The 19,308-nt window shown below is 46.2% G+C and overlaps 1 protein-coding gene and 1 long non-coding RNA gene across 2 annotated transcripts in view; both read right to left on the reverse strand.

Annotated features, from left to right (window-relative positions):
- Window positions 1-227: 227 nt before the first annotated feature.
- Window positions 228-3,238, reverse strand: LOC141116882 (toll-like receptor 2). Its single transcript, XM_073609362.1, has one exon. It carries the CDS (start codon window positions 3,216-3,218, stop codon window positions 711-713), a length of 2,508 nt encoding a protein of 835 aa, XP_073465463.1. The 5' UTR covers window positions 3,219-3,238; the 3' UTR covers window positions 228-710.
- Window positions 3,239-9,032: 5,794 nt separating this feature from the next.
- Window positions 9,033-19,308, reverse strand: part of LOC141116883 (uncharacterized) — a 35,340-nt gene continuing 25,064 nt past the window's right edge. Inside the window, exon 2 of the long non-coding RNA XR_012237066.1 lies at window positions 9,033-9,153. This is a non-coding gene — a long non-coding RNA (uncharacterized lncRNA). The remainder of the gene's footprint in view (window positions 9,154-19,308) is intronic.

A 19,308-nucleotide genomic window follows, 5' to 3' on the forward strand; every position in this document is an offset into this window, starting at 1 on the left:
GTAAAACACAGATCCTGGCTGAAATGGTACAGAGTCATCTGCATTGTATAAGAGACTCAGGTATCGCTGCGGAGTCCACCCACCTCCGTTTAAACATACCTAAAGCTTGCATGTTAGCCCTGAAGAAGGGGGAGGCATTTTCCCCAAAACACAATTTGCTCATTCCATATTCTCAATAAACGATTGTTGCCCTTTCATCAACTGTGGCATCACAACGTATACTGGGCGCTCCTTTCTTTCCATCCAAATATCTCCTGTGATCAGAAAGTAATGCTGATGACAACTTAGCTGGTTTTTCTTCAAAGCTAAAAGTGCTTGACAATTGAGGCAATTGGCCACAGAAATGTTTCTTATCATGGTATTTTTCCTGCTGATGTATATAGAACTGTATAAGAACCTGCCAGGTCCTTACTGTTGTCTGTGTCCTACTGGAGAGATTTCCCCTCATTTTCCATCCAAGAGAAATTACTAGAAATACGGGAGGTCAGCCCAGTGGAAGCCCTTCTCCGCTCTATCCTAAACCCAAAAAGGTTTGGTTGGGAGTTGTACTATATGAACTCTGTTCTTGGTCATGGTCTTGTTGATCATATGTCAAAAAATGCTTTCACAGTAAGTATAAGAGGCAAGTTTGCCTCCATTGAGTAATATTTCTATATATTTATAGACATCATTTAGAACAATGACATCGTAAAATAAAAGGAAAAGGGTTTCTAAGTCTGGTTTACAGATGAATTCACATTGCTGTCCTCTGTAGGGATTGCCATTTCCTCTGAGTTGCTCTCCTGCCCTACGGTAGCAGTTTCATTCAGAGCAAAGCTTTCTTGCCCTATAAGGCTTAAGTTGCCCTTTCCTAAAATGCTCTTGAGCTGGACCCAAAAGAAGGGTTGTCTGCTTTCCTCCACAGGCCACTCTAAATAGGTTTTTGTCCTAAGGATTTTTCGTAACCTGCTGAATCTTTTTGGCAGATCTTCCATGCTAACACTTTCCTTGACCACCAGGATGACATCTTCAAATGCGTGGCCAATGGCCCTTTGGTGGGCGAAGTACAGCTCGTAGTTACACCACTCGCTGTTGACAAAGTTGTGTGACAGAATGAAGATGATCTTGCAGCTGTTTTCAATGTTCTCTATTATGTTATCGATGATCCATTTTCCTGGTTGGAAGTCTCGCTCGTGAATACATACTTTATAGGGTGGGTTGGAGTTCTCCAGATGAGGGAGGAGAACCCCTCTTACCCAATCAGCATCTGAATAGCTGTAAGAGATGAAGGCATGATACTCATAGATTCTGCTCTGGACAGCTTTCTGTGATCGATATTTCATTTGGATTATTTGGCAAGTTGTTCTGATGTACCATGGTGCATCGTATCTCCAACACAACAACATGCAGACAATGACGACAAAAGCTGTCACCGATACAGATATGGCCACCATCAATCCGACATTACATTCCAGTAATCCTGGGTGGAAATATTCAATTCTAGTGTCCAATAAACGTGGGGGGTGATAGCAGTAATAATCATCAGGCCAGTCATCCAGAGTCAAAGACCCCTCTTTCAGAGTGTCTGTAAAGAAGGCGTAAAGGTCGCATGTACAGTGGTAAGGATTGTTGCCCGCTGTCAAGGATTTCAGCTGGGGCAAGTTTTTAAAAGAACCCTTATCGATAACTCCAAAAGAATTGCCTTCCAGTGCCAAAACATGAAGGTTGGGATTATTCCAACTGGATGTTATAAACTTGATTTTATTGTTGCTGAGAATCAGTTGTGTCAAATTGGTGGCCATGGCAAAGTAATTCATGTTTAATCTGTCAAGATGGGAGTTGGACAGGTCTAAGTATTCCACTGTTGTAGGTAGACACTGGAACACTTCATACTGGAGCAAATTATCTCTTAAAATAAGAACTTTGGGGTTAGATGTCCACACACAAGATTCATTGCGACTCCCAAGATTGTTTGAGCTAAGGTCAAGGTAGGTGAGTTTTGGCCACTGAGCTGTCAACAAAGAGATGGTCTTCAGACTACGCATAATATTGTTGCTAGCATTAAATATCTCAATATTGGGTAAAATGTTATCTTTACACAACAGGTTGTACAGGTAGGTGGCCAGGAGACGGTTGCCTGATATATCTAGCTTGACCACATTGGTCATCTGACCCCAAGCATCACAAGGAACATAGTTGAAGTTCACATTAATGATACTGAGGTTGGTTACCTTGTTGAACCAAGTGAACGTCCAATCAAATCGGAGTATATCTGGGTTGGTGACATCCTGTATGACCAGGTTTTCCAAATATAAATTGTTGATGGTGACTTCAGATTTATTAGCATTTGGAGAACGGGCAAAATCAATGGAAACCAGATAAAGACTCTTTATTGACGCTCTCTGGACATTCTGCAAGACCAGACGTAGGAGGTTTTCATTAAATTTCCCTCTGTAGAAGACCAGGTTTTTTAATCCAATATATGGTAGATTAGAAAATATATCTTCTATGCCCACATAATAAGACAACTCAAACAAGTTTCGAAATCGGAGGCTAGTGAAGGTTTTGTTAGTCAAATCCTTCAACATATCGCCCAGTAGTGTTGCCTTTTTGTCAATAGCAATGTCAAGCCAAAAATTCTGCGTGTTCAGAAATGAGAAGGCCCCAGGTTCATAATAGTCCAAGCTAGACTTGGATTTCAAAGCAAACCTTATGAGACTGATATTTTCCATAGAAGCAAAGTCATCTTTTAAGATGTTGGAGATCAGAGGACCTCCTACAGACAAATCTTTAAGATTCACTAGAGAGCTGAAGACATCCTCAAGAGTAGCTCGTTCATAGAAGTTGTTGGACATGTCAAGGATCTGCAAATATCTCAGATTTTCCAAGGAAGAATGAGGAATCTCCCTGAGAGAGTTATTAAACAAACTCAAGTTCCTTATAAATAAGTTATACTGAAATGTTCCATTTTCTATGTATGATATATTGTTGTAGCTCAGGTTTAGAATTTGTAGCTTGGGATATCGTAAAAAGTCATCAGCCCTTATTTCTGAAATTTTGTTATATGATAGATCCAGGTATTCCAGGTTCTCTGAGAGATTTTGAGGGACTCCTTCAAGATTCTGTCCTTTGCAGGTGACCGTATTTCCATCTGCGCTGACATCACAAGCCGACTGGCACCGCGTCAATGCTCCGATCAAAACTATTAGGGTCATCAACCATCCAGTGGATAGGAACATATCTAGGCAATCCGCATCTTCTTTTTCTGAAAAGTAAGAATTGAAATAATTATCTGGATGCTCCAAACTAAATTGAACCCCACAAACACTATTTGGGGAGGACTCTGCGTCATGCAGAGTTGTTTATTTCCATTTTCCCTAACCGCTTGCCGACCCGCCGGAAAAAGTTTTACTGCGAGTGAGCGGCAAGCCAACGTGCTGGTACTGACCTTTCTTTCGGGTTCATGCATGCTCCCCCTGCCAACCAATGCTGTGATTGGACACAGCACAAGTCTGGCAGCCGATTTTAGTCAATGATTGTTGCTGAAGTCAGCTGATCGGCTGTGGCCAATCGCACACAGAGTTCTGTGTTTACAAAAACCCAGAACTCTGTGTACAGGGAACAGCGATCTCTCTGTTTTTTCTCCCTGCAAAGCAGGGAGAAAAAAAATAGACTGGTAGTAAATAAGAAGCAGCACATATTACACATTGTTAGGCACATAATTAACCCTTTGATTGCCCCTAGATGTTATCCCCTTTCCAGCCAGTGTCATTAGTGATATAAAGGTAGTTACCAGCCAGGTAACTAGTATTTTCATGAGGGATCAGCAGTGGCAGCCTTCCTACGTGATCAGCAATGTTAATGTATGTCTACGGACAAAATTAAAATAAAAATAATAATATTTTTTTGTTTTGGTGACAATGGTTACCGGGACAAACAGGGAAGGGGAATCCTCCCATTCGGACACAGTATGCATAATAAACCTGACATGAGTTTTAACCTTTCAAAGCTTGCCCATGCATTCCAGAATCTTCCAGAATCTATATTAAAAAAATACCCTGTACAGATTTCAGAAAATTATAATTTTTTCAATGGCATACCTGTAGGCTGTGCACAGTCTCTTGCAAGCCTATCCAAAAAACTCCTAGGTAGGTGATCCCCAGCTTTTCCCTATTATGCCATGAATACAAAACATGTGGAATGTTGGCCTTGTACCCCTAGATTTTCAGGATCAAGCCCTCTGGTTCATTCCAAACCTGCACATCTGCAGTGTGCTTGTTGGCAGGTGTGGTTTGCTTTCTCCACTGCAGGTGGCGCTCAAACCGAGTGGCACCACAGCCTGAAGAGGAAGTCCAAAGGAAACATCATTTTTCTATGGTTTTCTGGGTCAATGGAGCAGCGTTCCGGTTGGCTACGCTGCTCATGTGACCCTCGGCAGCCATCTTGGGTCAGCAGGGTCTATTTAAGTCCCTCCCCACAGGTTTTGGTGCACTTGTGTGTGGCTAGTGTAGGGAGAGAGACCCCGCTTGTTAGGGGAAGTAACTAGTGGTAGGGAAAGGTTCCTGATGAGAAGGGAAAGATTAGGGACTCTCTATCTAGAAAGGAAGTTCCTTCTTAGGTTAGGACCAGTCTTGGCCACGATTCACCCTCAGATGTTGTTGCAACGTCTCCTCCTCTACATCTAACTACATTGAACTGTGAGTGGTTTCCCCAGCTGTGCTCTCCCACCAGGGTGTTTGTAACGTTGGCGTTCTGTTCAATACAAGTTCCAAGTTTTGCTGCAACTGGACTGCAACTGTGTATTTACTGCCCTCACCACGCTGCACCTTCCCACATGCTCTCCTCCTTTGTTGCACAATGCTGAGCTCACCTACTGCTATGACAAAGGGAGGGAGTGCACTGAGCATGCGTAGGTCTTGATCGATCTAGAGCAACCTTTTTCAACCAGGGTTCTGTGAAACCCTAAGGTTCCTCCAGAGGTTGCCAGGGGTTCCTTGAGCAATGAGCAATTTCTGCCTCTTAGATAGGTAACCACAGACAGCATTGATATTTGTAGCTATCTGCATAGGGGGATTCTCCCCAATGACAATGAATGTAAGGAGCGTCCTTTCCAGTGTCACTACCACTAATGAACCATGAACTGTAGATAGAGTAATTAATAGCAGGGGTTCATTGGACCAGAAAGATATTTGAAGGGTTCCTCCATGTCAAAAAGGTTGAGAAAGGCTGGACTAGAGCTCATCCAATGTCCAGTTTGGACAGCGGGGGGGGGGGGGGGGGGGTCTACTACTTAGGAGTTGAAGAGGCAATGCACGGCCTACAGGTATGACATTGGGAAGAATCTTCTTTAACCAAACCTGAACGACGTGAATGGAATATATGGGGGACACCAGAATGCATGGGCGCTTTTATTGTTAAAGTGGTTGTAAACCTCAGACATGAAATATGAACAAAGCATATCCCTCTATGTATCTATCCCTTTGAACTTGTCTCAATCCAGAGCACTAAATATAATTTCTTTCTGCTGCCTCCTTCCTCTGCTATTAGCAAGAGTCACTTCAGACAAGTTTTCCTGACGCCAAGAGAAAAATGGTGAAAGGGGAGGGACCTCCAGCTGATTTACAGCCTCAGCTCTGTTCCTGTGAGCTGTGTGGAGGGGGGTCTGTCTCTTCCCTTCAATCAGCTCCCAGAACTTTCCTCACTGAGCTCTGCAGAGTGTAACTTTTGCCCCTTTTTTCTGAATTCTTAGCCAAGCTTTATAAATTTTGGACTTTGAATGGATGTAGAGAAGACTGCAGATAAACAGGTACCATGTGAGAGGATTTGTTTCATCTCTGTGTACCACCTGAGTCCAGTCAGTTCACTGGGGATATGAAAGGGTTTACAACCACTTTAAGGTGAACTAACCCATTAAGTACACTGCTCAAAAAAATTAAAGGGATACTTTTTAATCAGCGTATAGCATCAAGTCATTGAAACTCCTGGGATATTGATCTGGTCAGGTAAGTAGCAGATGGGGTTGTTAATCAGTTTCAGCTGCTTGTGTGTTAATGAAATTAACAACAAGTGCACTAGATGGGCAGCAATGAGACGACCTCCAAAACAGGAATGGTTTTACAGGTGGAGGCCACTGACATTTTTTTCCTTACTCATCTTTTCTAACTTTTTTTCACTAGTTTTGCATTTGTCTAGGGTCAGTGTTACTACTGGTAGCATGAGGCCATACCTGGACCCTGTAGAGGTTGCACGGGCAGTCCAACTCCTCCAGGATGGCACATCAATACGTGCCATTGCCAGAAGGTTTGCGGTGTCTCCAAGCACAGTCTCAACAGCATTGAGGAGATTCTAGGAGACGGGCAGTTACTCTAGGAGAGCTGGACAGGGCCGTAGAAGGTCCTTAACCCATCAGCAGGACCGGTATCTGTTCCTTTGTGCTAGGAGGAACAGGATGGGCACTGCCAGAGCCCTACAAAATGACCTCCAGCAGGCCACTGGTGTGAATGTCTCTGACCCAAACAATCAGGAACAGACTACATGAGGGTGGCCTGAGGGCCCGACGTCCTCTAGTGGACCCTGTGCTCGCTGCCCAGCACCATGATGCTTGATTGGCATTTTCCATTGAACACCAGAATTGGCAGGTCCGCCACTGGCGCCCTGTGCTTTTCACAGATGAGAGCAGGTTCACCCTGAGCACATGTGACAGATGGGAAAGGGTCTGGAGAAGCCGTGGAGAACGTTCTGCTGTCTGTAACATTGTTCAGCATGACTGGTTTGGTGGTGGGTCAGTGATGGTCTGGGGAGGCATATCCATAGAGGGATGCACAGACCTCTACAGGCTGGACCAGGGGTCTCCAAACTATGCTGAACTAGACAATGGCACCCTGACTACCATTAGGTATCGGGATGAAATCCTTGGACCCATTATCAGACCCTACGCTGGTGCAGTGGGTCCTGGGTTCTTTCTGGTGCACGACAATGCCTGGCCTCATGTGGAGAGAGTATGCAGCCAATTCCTGATGAATGAAGGAATTGATACCACTGAATGGCCCCCATACTCGCCTGACCTAAATCTAATAACACCTCTGGGACATCATGTTTTGCTCCATCCAACGCCGCCAGGTTGCACCTCAGTCTGTTCAGGAGCTCAGTGATGCCCTGGTCCAGATCTGGGAGGAATTCCCCTAGGTCACCATCCATCTCTTTCGGAGCATGCCCCAACGTTGTCAGGCATGCATACAAGCACGTCGGGGACTACTTCTACTGAGAACCATTTTGAGCTGTTGCAATGAAATTCCAGCAAAATGGATTAGCCTGCTGCATTAATTTTTTACTTTGATTTTCTTCTTTGAATTCAGCCCACTGTACATCGGCAGCCCGTCCATTAGGGGCACTGCCCCCTCTCCCACGCTGCTCCCCTATGTGCATAATGGATAGATTTATGCATAGCATGAAGATTCATGCTATGCATGAATCTATCCATTATGCATATAGGGGAGCGGCATGAGAGAGGGGGCCACTCTCCATCACCGGCAGCTTCAACTGCTCGGCGGCCTCCCGTTCTCTTGCTCTCCACAGCGGCAACGGCTTCCCCCTGCTCGGCGGCCTCCAGTTTTCCTGCTCTCCATGGTGGCGGCTTCCATTTCCTTCCTCCTCCTCGGCGGCCAATCGGGAGTCTTCTCTTTCAATTGGAAAACGGGTCTCACACCCGCTTCTGATTAGCCGGATTGAGGATCAGTGTTTCATTCGCTGTTGTAACACACCTGGGTGGGCTCCAGGTCGCATGCTCTGCGACCCCAGCCCACCCTATTTTGAAGCCTATTAGAGCCTCTGGCTCTAATCAGGTGTTTTAAAAAGAATCCCCTGCCGCTGTAATTCATGCGCCCGCTGACCCGAAACGGGCCGGACACATGGATAGGGCCACCTGGAGCCCACCCAGGTGTGTTACAACAGCGAATGAACATTCGCTGTGGAAACACTGATCCTCAATCCGGCTAAACAGAAGCGGGTGTAAGACCCGTTTTCCAATTGGCCGGATAGAGAAGACTCCCGATTGGCCACCGAGGAGGAGGGAGGAGATGGAAGCCGCCACCCTGGAGAGCAAGAGAACTGGAGGCCACTGAGCAGGGGAAAGCCGTCGCCGCCGTGGAGAGCATGAGAACGGGAGGCTGCTAAGCCGCTGAAGCTGCTGGTGATGGAGAGCAGGAGAACGGGAGGCCGCTAAGTAGGTGAAGCCACCGGTGATGGAGAGCAGGAGGCCGCCGAGCAGAGGGAAGTCGCCGATGATGGTGTAAGTGCTACCGATCAACTAACCGAACGGGGAGTTGGTGGGGTAATACTGTTTGCCGCCCCCCCCCCCCCCCCAAAAAAACATTTTTCCACCAGCCGCCACTACCTCTGTAGGTTGATCATTTTCATTTCCATCAATGTGGCATCCCTTCGTTCCTAACACATTACCCAGTCCATATCAGTATAGATATCCAGCATGAGATTTTTCCCCATTGAGATCTGATGTGTTTTCAAAGTGTTCCTTTCATTTTTTTTTGAGCAGTGTATTATAGAATACTGAATCTCACTCATGCATGGTTGTGGAGAAAAGGCGTGAATAAAAGCATTATTCAGTTATGCATACACTTTAAGGATGACCCCCCCAGGTTTTGCTGTGATGTACACTCTGTCATGACAACAATTCATAAGTCTCCTTCTGTTAAAAGAGATTGTCCCCTTAGGTGAGGTATCTGAGGAATGCTCCTTTGTAATTCTCTTTTAATAATAAAATTCTTGGCCTCAAATTACACCCTACATCCTTATAGGACTAGTGTGCATGTCTTCTCTGGAGTGGTGGTGTGACCTTCAAGGACATTCATCCAGAAAACTGCTACAAAAAAAAAAGCAGCTCGTGACTAGGCTACAATGGCTTCGATGTAAACGGCCCTCTAAAACTATCGTCTTATCTGCCATCTTATGCTAAAAGAAGCTGAAGGCCTCTTTGAGGTTCGTTGGTTTCTGACAGCCTTTAATACGTGAACGTTCTCCTGTTTCATGGAGAGTCTTACCTCCCAGAATTCATTATCGGAGGTCAGCAGAGTGGGGATCCTTAGGTGACTGGGGGGCTGTTCGGAGGATTATAGGTGGTGGTGGTGGTGGGTTGGGTCATCTTGGTCCACGCGATGGCACCTAAAAGCAAGACGAGAGAGGCAATGTCAGATGTGCGGTGCTTTTGTTTAATTATTTAGAAGACATGTAACACCAGACTTCAACAACGTGTAACTTTATTGTGTCATTGGAGCCTTTGTACAACGTTAACATTCATTTTCACTATAGCCAGCCAATGCCACTTATAGTAGGGTGACCAGACACCCCTGATTTCTGGGGACAGTCCCTGGATTGAGGACACTGTCCCCGGACCAAGTCTGTCCCCAGTTTTGTCCCCGGATTGGATTTGAACAGGGGCTGGGGCAATTTCAAAGACAGCCCCTGCAGAATAAAAAGAAAAAAATCTGAATTGCACCCCCCCCTCTGCCGCTCCTACTAGCTTATGGGGGTTTATTTTTTACCATTATCTGTGCCCCTTTCTGATGATCATGTGCTGGTCGGAGCGGAGGGACAATTTCTTCATTTTCGGGCGCATGCCCATTCAGCTCCACTCGCATGTTCTTCTGCCTTGGCTCAAGTCCCGGCCAGCCGCCTGCCTGCTTATTTCCTTGCCTTCCCTGGTGGGGTGATCTTCCTCTGCTCCCCACCCAGTAGTAGCCGGGGCCCGAAGAGTAAAGCCCCATACACACTATCAGATTTTCTGCTGATTTTTGTCTTCAGATTTACCAAAACCATGTAGTGCAAGGGCCTGCCTGATTGCATACAAATTTGAAATTCTTAAGGTTTGACCTCATACCCTGTTTCCCCGAAAATAAGACCTAGCGTGATTGTCGGTGATGGCTGCAATATAAGCCCTACCCCCCAAATAAGCCCTAGTTAAAGTCCTTGTAGGTCTTCTTTTCAGGGTAGGGCTTATTTTTGGGGAAACAGGGTAGGGCTTATTTGGGGGGAGGGCTTATATTGCAGCCATCGCCGACAATCACGCTAGGTCTTATTTTGGGGGAAACAGGGTATTATATGGTTTTGGTAAATCTGAAGGAAAAAATCAGCAGAAAATCTGATAGTGTGTATGGGGCTTTAGACTTGACAGGCTGTGAGGCGGGCGGCGGCGGCGGAGACAGGCGAAGAGTCGTCGATTGCTGCCATTACTAGTAAAAAAAAAAAATATGTCCCCGGATTTAATTTTAAAAATCTGGTCACCTTAAATTATAGCCAATGCCACTCAAGGTGCTATAAAATGAATATTCATTTTGCCTTATTCCTATCTCTAATAGATTGTAATAGATTGGTTGGAGTCTGCACAAGTGCCCCCCTAGCGAGTGTTTTGCTATGGGGGCACTCAGCAGGGGGAGGAGCCAGGAGCACTGCTCTGTGCAAAACCATTACACTTTACAGGTAAGTATGACACAGTGGTGGCCCGTTCATAAGGAGCACAGGGGCGCCGCCTCCTTAATCCATGCGCCCGGCCCCTAATTTAAATGCAGGACGCCGGACACATCGATTTCAATGGGGTTTTTTTTTTTTAAGCACATGATCAGAGCCTGAGGCTCTAATTGGTTTTAAAAAAGGGCGGACTCGGGGCGCAGAGCACTGCGCCCGAGCCCACTCAGCTGTGTGACATTAGGGAATTAATATTCACTATAGTCTTCCTGATTCTCCTCCCAGCCGATCAGGAAGTGGGGCCTGAGACCCGATTGTCCGGGGAATCTTAAAGTGATTGTAAAGGCTCGTATTTTATTTTTTAAACATAACAAACACATCATACTTACCTCCACTGTGCAGCTCGTTTTGAACAGAGTGGCCCTAAACATCCTCTTCTGGGGTCCCTCGACGGCTCCTCCCCGCATCAGATAACCCCCTAGGAGAAGCTCCCTCCCAGGGGGTTACCTTGCGGGCGCGCTCCCGAGTCCAGCATTTGCGTCCATAGATACGAATGTCGGACTCGGCCCCGCCCCCAGCACCCGCGTCATTGGATTTGATTGACAGCAGCGGGAGCCAATGGCTGCGCTGCTATCAATCTATCCAATCAAGAGTCGGGACCCCATGGAGAGAGAGACAGCGTGTCCCCGGCGAGGGAAATACTGGCCTCAGGTAAGTAAAATGGGGGGGCTAGGGGGTCGGTCAGTGCCAGGTGTTTTTTCACCTTAATGCATAGGTTGCATTAAGGTGAAAAAACACAAGGGTTTACAACCCCATCAAGCCTCCCTGGCCAATCGGGTCTCAGGACCCACTTCCTGTTCAGCCGGGAGCAGAAGCAACGCCCCCCGGCTCTTCCTTCCCCCTGCCTCCTAAGATAAGGCCTCTCATCACTCCTTTACCGTCCATCTCTCACAGGGGTTGGGGTGGCGTTAGTTTGCCGCCCCCCCCCAAAATATTGAGCACCAGACACCCATGGGTCTTTTTCCGTGGGGGTCGCATATACACTATATTACCAAAAGTATTGGGACACCTGCCTTTACATGCACATGAACTTTATTGGCATCCCAGTCTTAGTCCGTAGGGTTCAATATTGAGTTGGCCCACCCTTTGCAGCTATAACAGCTTCAACTCTTCTGGGAAGGCCGTCCACAAGGTTTAGGAGTGTGTCTATGGGAATGTTTGATCATTCTTCCAGAAGAGCATTTGTGAGGTCAGGCACTGATGTTGGATGAGAAGGTCTGGCTCGCAGTCTCCGCTCTAATTTATCCCAAAGGTGTTCTATCGGGTTGAGGTCAGTTCTCTGTGCAGGCCAGTCAAGTTCCTTCACCCCAAACTCGCTCATCCATGTCTTTATGGAGCTTGCTTTGGGCACTGGCCCAAATCATTTGGTGGAGAGGGGGATTATGATGTGGGGTTGTTTTTCGGGGGTTGGGTTTGGCCCCTTAGTTCCAGTGAAGGGAACTCTTAAGGTGTCAGCATACCAAGACATTTTGGACCATTTCATGCCCCCAACTTTGTGGGAACAGTTTGGGGATGGCCCCTTCCTGTTCCAACATGACTGCGCACCAGTGTACAAAGCAAGGTCCATGAAGACATGGATGAGCGAATTTGGGGTGGAGAAACTTGACTGGCCTGCACAGAGTCCTGACCTCAACCCCATAGAACACCTTTGGAATGAGTGGAGACTGCGAGCCAGGTCTTCTCATCCAACATCAGTGCCTGACCTCACAAATGCGCTTCTGGAAGAATGGTCAAACATTCCCATAGACACACTCCTAAACCTTGTGGACAGCCTTCCCAGAAGAGGTGAAGCTGTTATAGATGCAAAGGGTGGGCCAACTCAATATTGAACCCTACGGACTAAGACTGGGATGACATTAAAGTTCGTGTGTGTGTAAAGGCAGGCGTCCCAATACTCGAATCATTCAAATTCTCTGAATTCGGTCGAACTTCAATTCAACTGAATTAGGAAAATTCCAATCAAATTCATATAAACAAAATGAATTCCCAAAACAAATTAAATAATTTTAACAAACTGAACTAAACGAATTTATGTAAATAAAGAATCAAAATGATTTGTGTCTAGTAATGGAGATGAGAAAAGGCAGGCATGTTGGATATCCAGCCTATGTGACAACCATGGCTGCCTCCATGGACACGGTGTGGTGAGTGAGCGTTGTCACTGTAGAACACAGGGCCGGGACAAAGGGGTGGGCAGGAGGGACGCATGCCCTGGGCGCAGTGGCTTACTGTAGGGAATCGGGGCGGGCGCCTTCATCCTGTTACAAAGCTGGGCAGTTTTGCTTCCTTGCCCCGGGCGCTGGAGGACCTTGTACCAGCACTGGTAGAAGGGGAAGTGTGTCACAGGCAGGATCACCAGGTGAAAATAAAGGGATACAAAAGAAAACTAATGCAATCTAAAGACTGGTAAGTGTGACACGGGACATTTTTTTTTTGTGTTTAGATACATTTTAGTCTTTGGTGTCAGTCCCAAAACAGGTTTGTACCAGCTGCTGCCTCGGGGTCTATAGAGAGAAACCAGAAGGTCCGGTTCTTCCAGAGAGGTGACAGTATTGTCCCCCCCCCCCCCCCCCCTTAGCAACCACTATGGGGGGTAAAACAAACAGCAGCCGCTTGATTGAAGGCCAGGAATCTGCTCTATGTCCTCTGCACCGTCCCTGGTGACAACAACAATTTCTAATTATTTATCAAGCAGAACTCCGGCCTTCCCTTCATGTCTTCCACAAGGCTCCTCACCTGATTAACTCTGATTTCACCGCACACTGCGAGCTTCTCACAATGTGCATCAGAAGCTGCGGCAAGTCAGATAGAGCCCCGCCCTCATTTCCTGGCTGGGGGACACCCAACATCTAGCCCTCTCCCCCCCAAGTTCTGGCCTACAGCATCACATTGTAAATACATAGGAGCCCCCCATCCTCGAGACTGACACCCACCCATCAAGGATATTTGCATAACTCCTCCCACTGTTTGCGGGCTCTTGAGAGGAGTACTGGAGGCAGGGGGCTGTGATGATTTCGGGCAGCCATATACGCCCCCCCCCCCCCCCGCCTCTGGACTGTTATCAGTAAGCATTGTTCCCTGCTATCTCCATGGACTACAAAACACCTCCCTCTGTTATGCAGAAGAGAGGGAGGTGGCATGTAGTCCTAGCACAACGTTATGTAGTCCTAATACACTCCCTGTCCTAGGGCGACAGCGCTGCTCAGTACTATGACGAAAAAAAAAAAATGTTTCGTTTCGATTGTTTTGTTTTCATTAAATTCGGTTGATTCGTTCGATTCGTATTCGGAATTCGTATTATGTCTTTTTTAGAATTTACTTAAAATTTACAGATATTTTTTTTTCGTTTCTAAATGTTCAAATCTATACATTTTTAATCGGTCAAATCGAAAACTTTTTTTTGTCGATTCGAATGCGACAATGTCAACAAAAAAAAAGAAAAATCTTCATCAAATGATGACAATGACTCTTTAAGCCCCGGAAGATTTTACCCCCTTCCTGACCAGAACTTTTTGCGATTCGGCACTGCGTCGCTTTAACTGACAATTGCACGGTCGTGCGACATGGCTCCCAAACGAAATTGACGTCCTTTTTCCCCCACAAATAGAGCTTTCTTTTGGTGGTATTTGATCACCTCTGCGGTTTTTATTTTTTGCGCTATAAACAAAAAAAGAGCGACAATTTTGAAAAAAATGCATTATTTTGTACTTTTTGCTATAATAAATATCCCCCAAAAATATATAAAAAAAACGAATTTTTTCCCTCAGTTTAGGCCGATACGTATTCTTCTACATATTTTTAGTAAAAAAAAAAAAAATCGCAATAAGCGTTTATTGATTGGTTTGCGCAAAAGTTATAAAGTCTACAAAATAGGGGATAGATTTATGGCCGTGGGCATGATCACGTTGTAAGCGGCAGGAGCGCGCGCCCCTGCTAGCCCCGCCAATTAAAGGGGACGTACCTCTACGCCCATTTTCCCACCGCTGCCATTGTACCGACGTATATCGGTGTGACGCGTCTGCAAGTGGTTAAATCACCTTTTGGCTTCACTAAAAAAATCATTATTTGCAAATGGTACTCCAACCACTTCACCCCGAGCCTATTTTTCAAACTTGTTGTTAAACCAACTAAAATCTTTTTTTTTTTTCTTAGAACCCCCAAACATTATATATTTTTTTCTTCTAACACCCTAGAGAATAAAATGGCGGTCGTTGCAATACTTTCTGTTGCACCGTATTTGCGCAGTGGTCTTACAAGCGCACTTTTTTTGGAAAAAATACACTTTTATGAAATAAAAAATAAGACAACAGTAAAGTTAGCCCAAATGTTTTCTATATTGTGAAAGATAATGTTACGCTGAGTAAATTGATACCCAACATGTCACGCTTCAAAATTGCGCCCGCTCGTGGAATGGCGACAAACTTTTACCCTTAAAAATCTCCATAGGCGACGTTTAAAAAATTCTACAGGTTGCATGTTTTAAGTTACAGAGGAGGTCTAGGGCTATAATTATTGCTCTCGCTCTACCGATCGTGGCGAACGCCGTTTTCATATGCGGGCGCGAAGCATGCGTGCTCGGTGGGGCGGCGTGCTTTAAATTTTATCTAATCTTATTTATTTTACTTTTTATTTTGACACTGTACTTTAAAAAAAAAAAAAAAAAAACATTTGGGGTCACTTTTCCTATTACAAGAGATTGGCTGCAGCTTCTAAGGCACATGGTGAGAAGCTCACAGTGTGCGGTGACATCAGAGGAAGCCGTTTCAGTCCGGGAGAGGAGCCAGTACACCTGTGCAAGACTGGAAGGGGGGGGGGGGTCAGAATAAAAAAAACAGGAATTTTTGGAGTTGTTACAAATCATTAGCAATTCCCGGAAAATCCTCCGACACCCCTGAGAGAGCCGGGATTATCCTGGCAGGGTGACAGGGTAAATATCAGGGGCGGGGCTAAGGGGAGGTTTGGATTGGTAGAGGTGGGGGGAGGGGGGGGGGCATTTTCCGAATTCCAGTCCTGGAAGGAGACCAGAAGTGTCCAAAACATCACCGAGGACTTTCTGTTCTCAAAATCTTTTCTCAGCTGAGGAAAACAGAGACGTTCTATAATGCAAACATTATCCGGCAGGAGCGCAACTACAGTTCATGGGGCCCCACAGAAATATCTACAGATCATGGGGCCCCACAGAAATAACTACAGATCATGGGGCCCCACAGAAATATCTACAGATCATGGGGCCCCACAGAAATAACTACAGATCACCGGGCCCCACAGAAATAACTACAGATCACCGGGCCCCACAGAAATAACTACAGATCATGGGGCCCCACAGAAATAACTACAGATCATGGGGCCCCTCACAAATAACTACAGATCATGGGGCCCCACAGAAATATCTACAGATCATGGGGCCCCATGGCACATTTTTAAGGAGGCCATATCTACAGATCATGGGGCCCCATGGTACATTTTTAAGGAAGGCATAACTACAGAACATGAGGCCCCATGGAACATTTTTAAGGGGGCCATATCTACAGATCATGGGGCCCCATGGAACATTTTTAAGGGGGCCATATCTACAAATCATGGGGCCCCACGGCACATTTTAAGGAGGCCATATCTACAGATCATGGGGCCCCCTGGCACATTTTTAAGGAGACAATATCTACAGATCATGGGGCCCCATGGCACAGTTTTAAGGAGGCCATATCTACAGATCATGGGGCCCCATGGCACATTTTTCAGGGGGCCATATCTACAGATCATGGGGCCCCATGGCACATTTTTAAGGGGGCCATATCTACAGATCATGGGGCCCATGGCACATTTTTAAGGGGGCCATATCTACAGATCATGGGGCCCCATGGCACATTTTTCAGGGGGCCATATCTACAGATCATGGGGCCCCATGGCACATTTTTCAGGGGGCCATATCTACAGATCATGGGGCCCCATGGCACATTTTTCAGGGGGCCATATCTACAGATCATGGGGCCCCATGGCACATTTTTCAGGGGGCCATATCTACAGATCATGGGGCCCCATGGCACATTTTTAAGAGGGCCATATCTACAGATCATGGGGCCCCATGGAACATTTTTAAGGAGACAATATCTACAGATCATGGGGCCCCATGGCACATTTTTAAGGGGGGCATAACTACAGATCACGGGGTCCCATAGCACAAGTTTAATCCCCCCCCAGCGATCTCCCAATTCTTACAATAGGTCTTAGTCAGTGACAGATAACACGGGAGCTCTCAGAGTAGTCAGGTTGTGGATGGAAGCTTCCAGAGAAGAAGGGCGTCAGTGTGCGGAAATCACCTTTTATCCTTCATTTCCCAGCTAACAGCTCTGTCCTCGGTAGATCACCAGTATTTTTGATCACATTGGATCCCATTGTTAATTCTAAGGGGTCTATTTTTTTAAATATTCATGGTGTCGGCTCCATCTAGTGGCCATAAAGGGTTATTATCCTGATTGATGTTTTTTTTTTAGAAAATACAGCATTACGGCCACTAGATGGAGCTGGAGATTATTGTGATTGCACCTAATAGACACAATACAGTTATTATATGTGATGTCTGTGTGAATGATTCATACATTTACACAGCAAATTATTAACACAGTCAATAGGCCTCCCTAACATCTCCCACCAGGGGGAAAAGACAAAGGAAAGAAAACAAATGCAGCCACCACTTCTAATAACTGGTGAGCTGCAACATAATACATTTTTGGTTTAGGGTTTAATATCACTTTAACCGCCCTCCGTTGGTACTGGTTATACGTCGGTATTTGATGTAGAATACCGGGGCTATGGCGGCAGTTAGCTGCCATAACCCCGGTATTTTCTTGAATGGAGGCGGTCCGCTTTCAGATAAAAGTGGTCTCAGCGGCAGATTAGCTGCAAAATCGCTCTTATCAGGGGCAGGAGAGAGGGCCCTCCTCCCGCCACACTCCGGTCGTCTCCGCCGCTTACTGGAGCCGCCGATAGCAGCGGAGACGATCCAATCCTATCCCTCCACCACAGCCTGGATGCCGTGTGAAAGGAAGATGGCCTCCGCTCAGCTCCATAGCATTGGAGGGCGGAAGCGACGTCAAACGTCACCATAGCTCTTCAAGGGGAAATGTTTTGTTTTTTTTCTTCAGATTACATTTTTTTTTGTTCTTATTGCATTTTAGTGTAAATATGAGATGTGATCTGACCCCGGATCTCATATTTAAGAGGTCCTGTCATGCTTTTTTTCTATTACAAGGGATAGATGGATCGACTTGGGTACAACCAGCCTGCCCATAGTTGGATCGACTTCACTTCATTTAATCATGGAGGCTCAGCATCACATGTGGGTGTTGCCTATGCAAATACATCCTGCCTTGGCTGCTGGCAATAATTGCATGCTAAAAATCCAACATGCTGGTGGTACTCAAGTCAATCGATGGAACGCCTGCCTATAGATGGTTTGACTTGGGTACAACCAGACTGCCCATAGATGGATCAACATCAGTACAACCAGCCTGCCCATAGATTGATTGACTTGGGTACAACCAGCCTGCCCATAGATGGATATACTTGGGTACAACCAGCCTACCCATAGATGGATATACTTGGGTACAACCAGCCTGCCCATAGATGGATATACCTGGGTACAACAAGCCTGCCAATAGATGGATTAACTTGGGTACAACCAGCCTGCCCATAGATGGATAGACTTGGGTACAACCAGCCTGCCCATAGATGGATTAACTTGGGTACAACCAGCCTGCCCATAGATGGATAGACTTGGGTACAACCAGCCTGCCCATAGATGGATTAACTTGGGTACAACCAGCCTGCCCATAGATGGATAGACTTGGGTACAACCAGCCTGCCCATAGATGATTCAACTTGGGTACAACCAGCCTGCCCATAGATGGATAGACTTGGGTACAACCAGCCTGCCAATAGATGGATTAACTGGGGTACAACCAGTCTGCCAATAGATGGATTAACTTCAGTACAAGCAGCCTGCCCATAGTTTGATCGACTTGAGTACAATCAGCCTGCCCATAGATGGATCAATTTCAGTACAACCAGCCTGCCTATAGATGGATCGACTTGGATACAACCAGCCTGCCCATAGATGGATTAACTTGCGTACAACCAGCCTGCCCATAGATGGATTGACTTGGGTACAACCAGCCTGCCAATAGATGGATTAACTTCAGTACAAGCAGCCTGCCCATAGTTTGATCGACTTGAGTACAATCAGCCTGCCCATAGATGGATCAATTTCAGTACAACCAGCCTGCCTATAGATGGATCGACTTGGATACAACCAGCCTGCCCATAGATGGATTAACTTGCGTACAACCAGCCTGCCCATAGATGGATTGACTTGGGTACAACCAGCCTGCCAATAGATGGATTAACTTCAGTACAAGCAGCCTGCCCATAGTTTGATCGACTTGAGTACAATCAGCCTGCCCATAGATGGATCAATTTCAGTACAACCAGCCTGCCCATAGATGGATCGACTTGGGTAAAACCAGCCTGCCCATAGATGGAACAATTTGGGTACAACCAGCCTGCCCATAGATGGATCGACTTGGGTACAACTAGCCTGCCCATAGATGGAACAATTTCAGTACAACCAGCCTGCCCATAGATGGATCAATTTCAGTACAACCAGCCTGCCCATAGATGGATCGACTTGGGTAAAACCAGCCTGCCCATAGATGGAACAATTTGGGTACAACCAGCCTGCCCATAGATGGAACAATTTGGGTACAACCAGCCTGCCCAGGGCCGCTGTTAGAAATCACG

Source organism: Aquarana catesbeiana, linkage group LG13 (genome assembly GCF_042186555.1).
Source record: "Aquarana catesbeiana isolate 2022-GZ linkage group LG13, ASM4218655v1, whole genome shotgun sequence".
Lineage (NCBI taxonomy): Eukaryota > Metazoa > Chordata > Amphibia > Anura > Ranidae > Aquarana > Aquarana catesbeiana.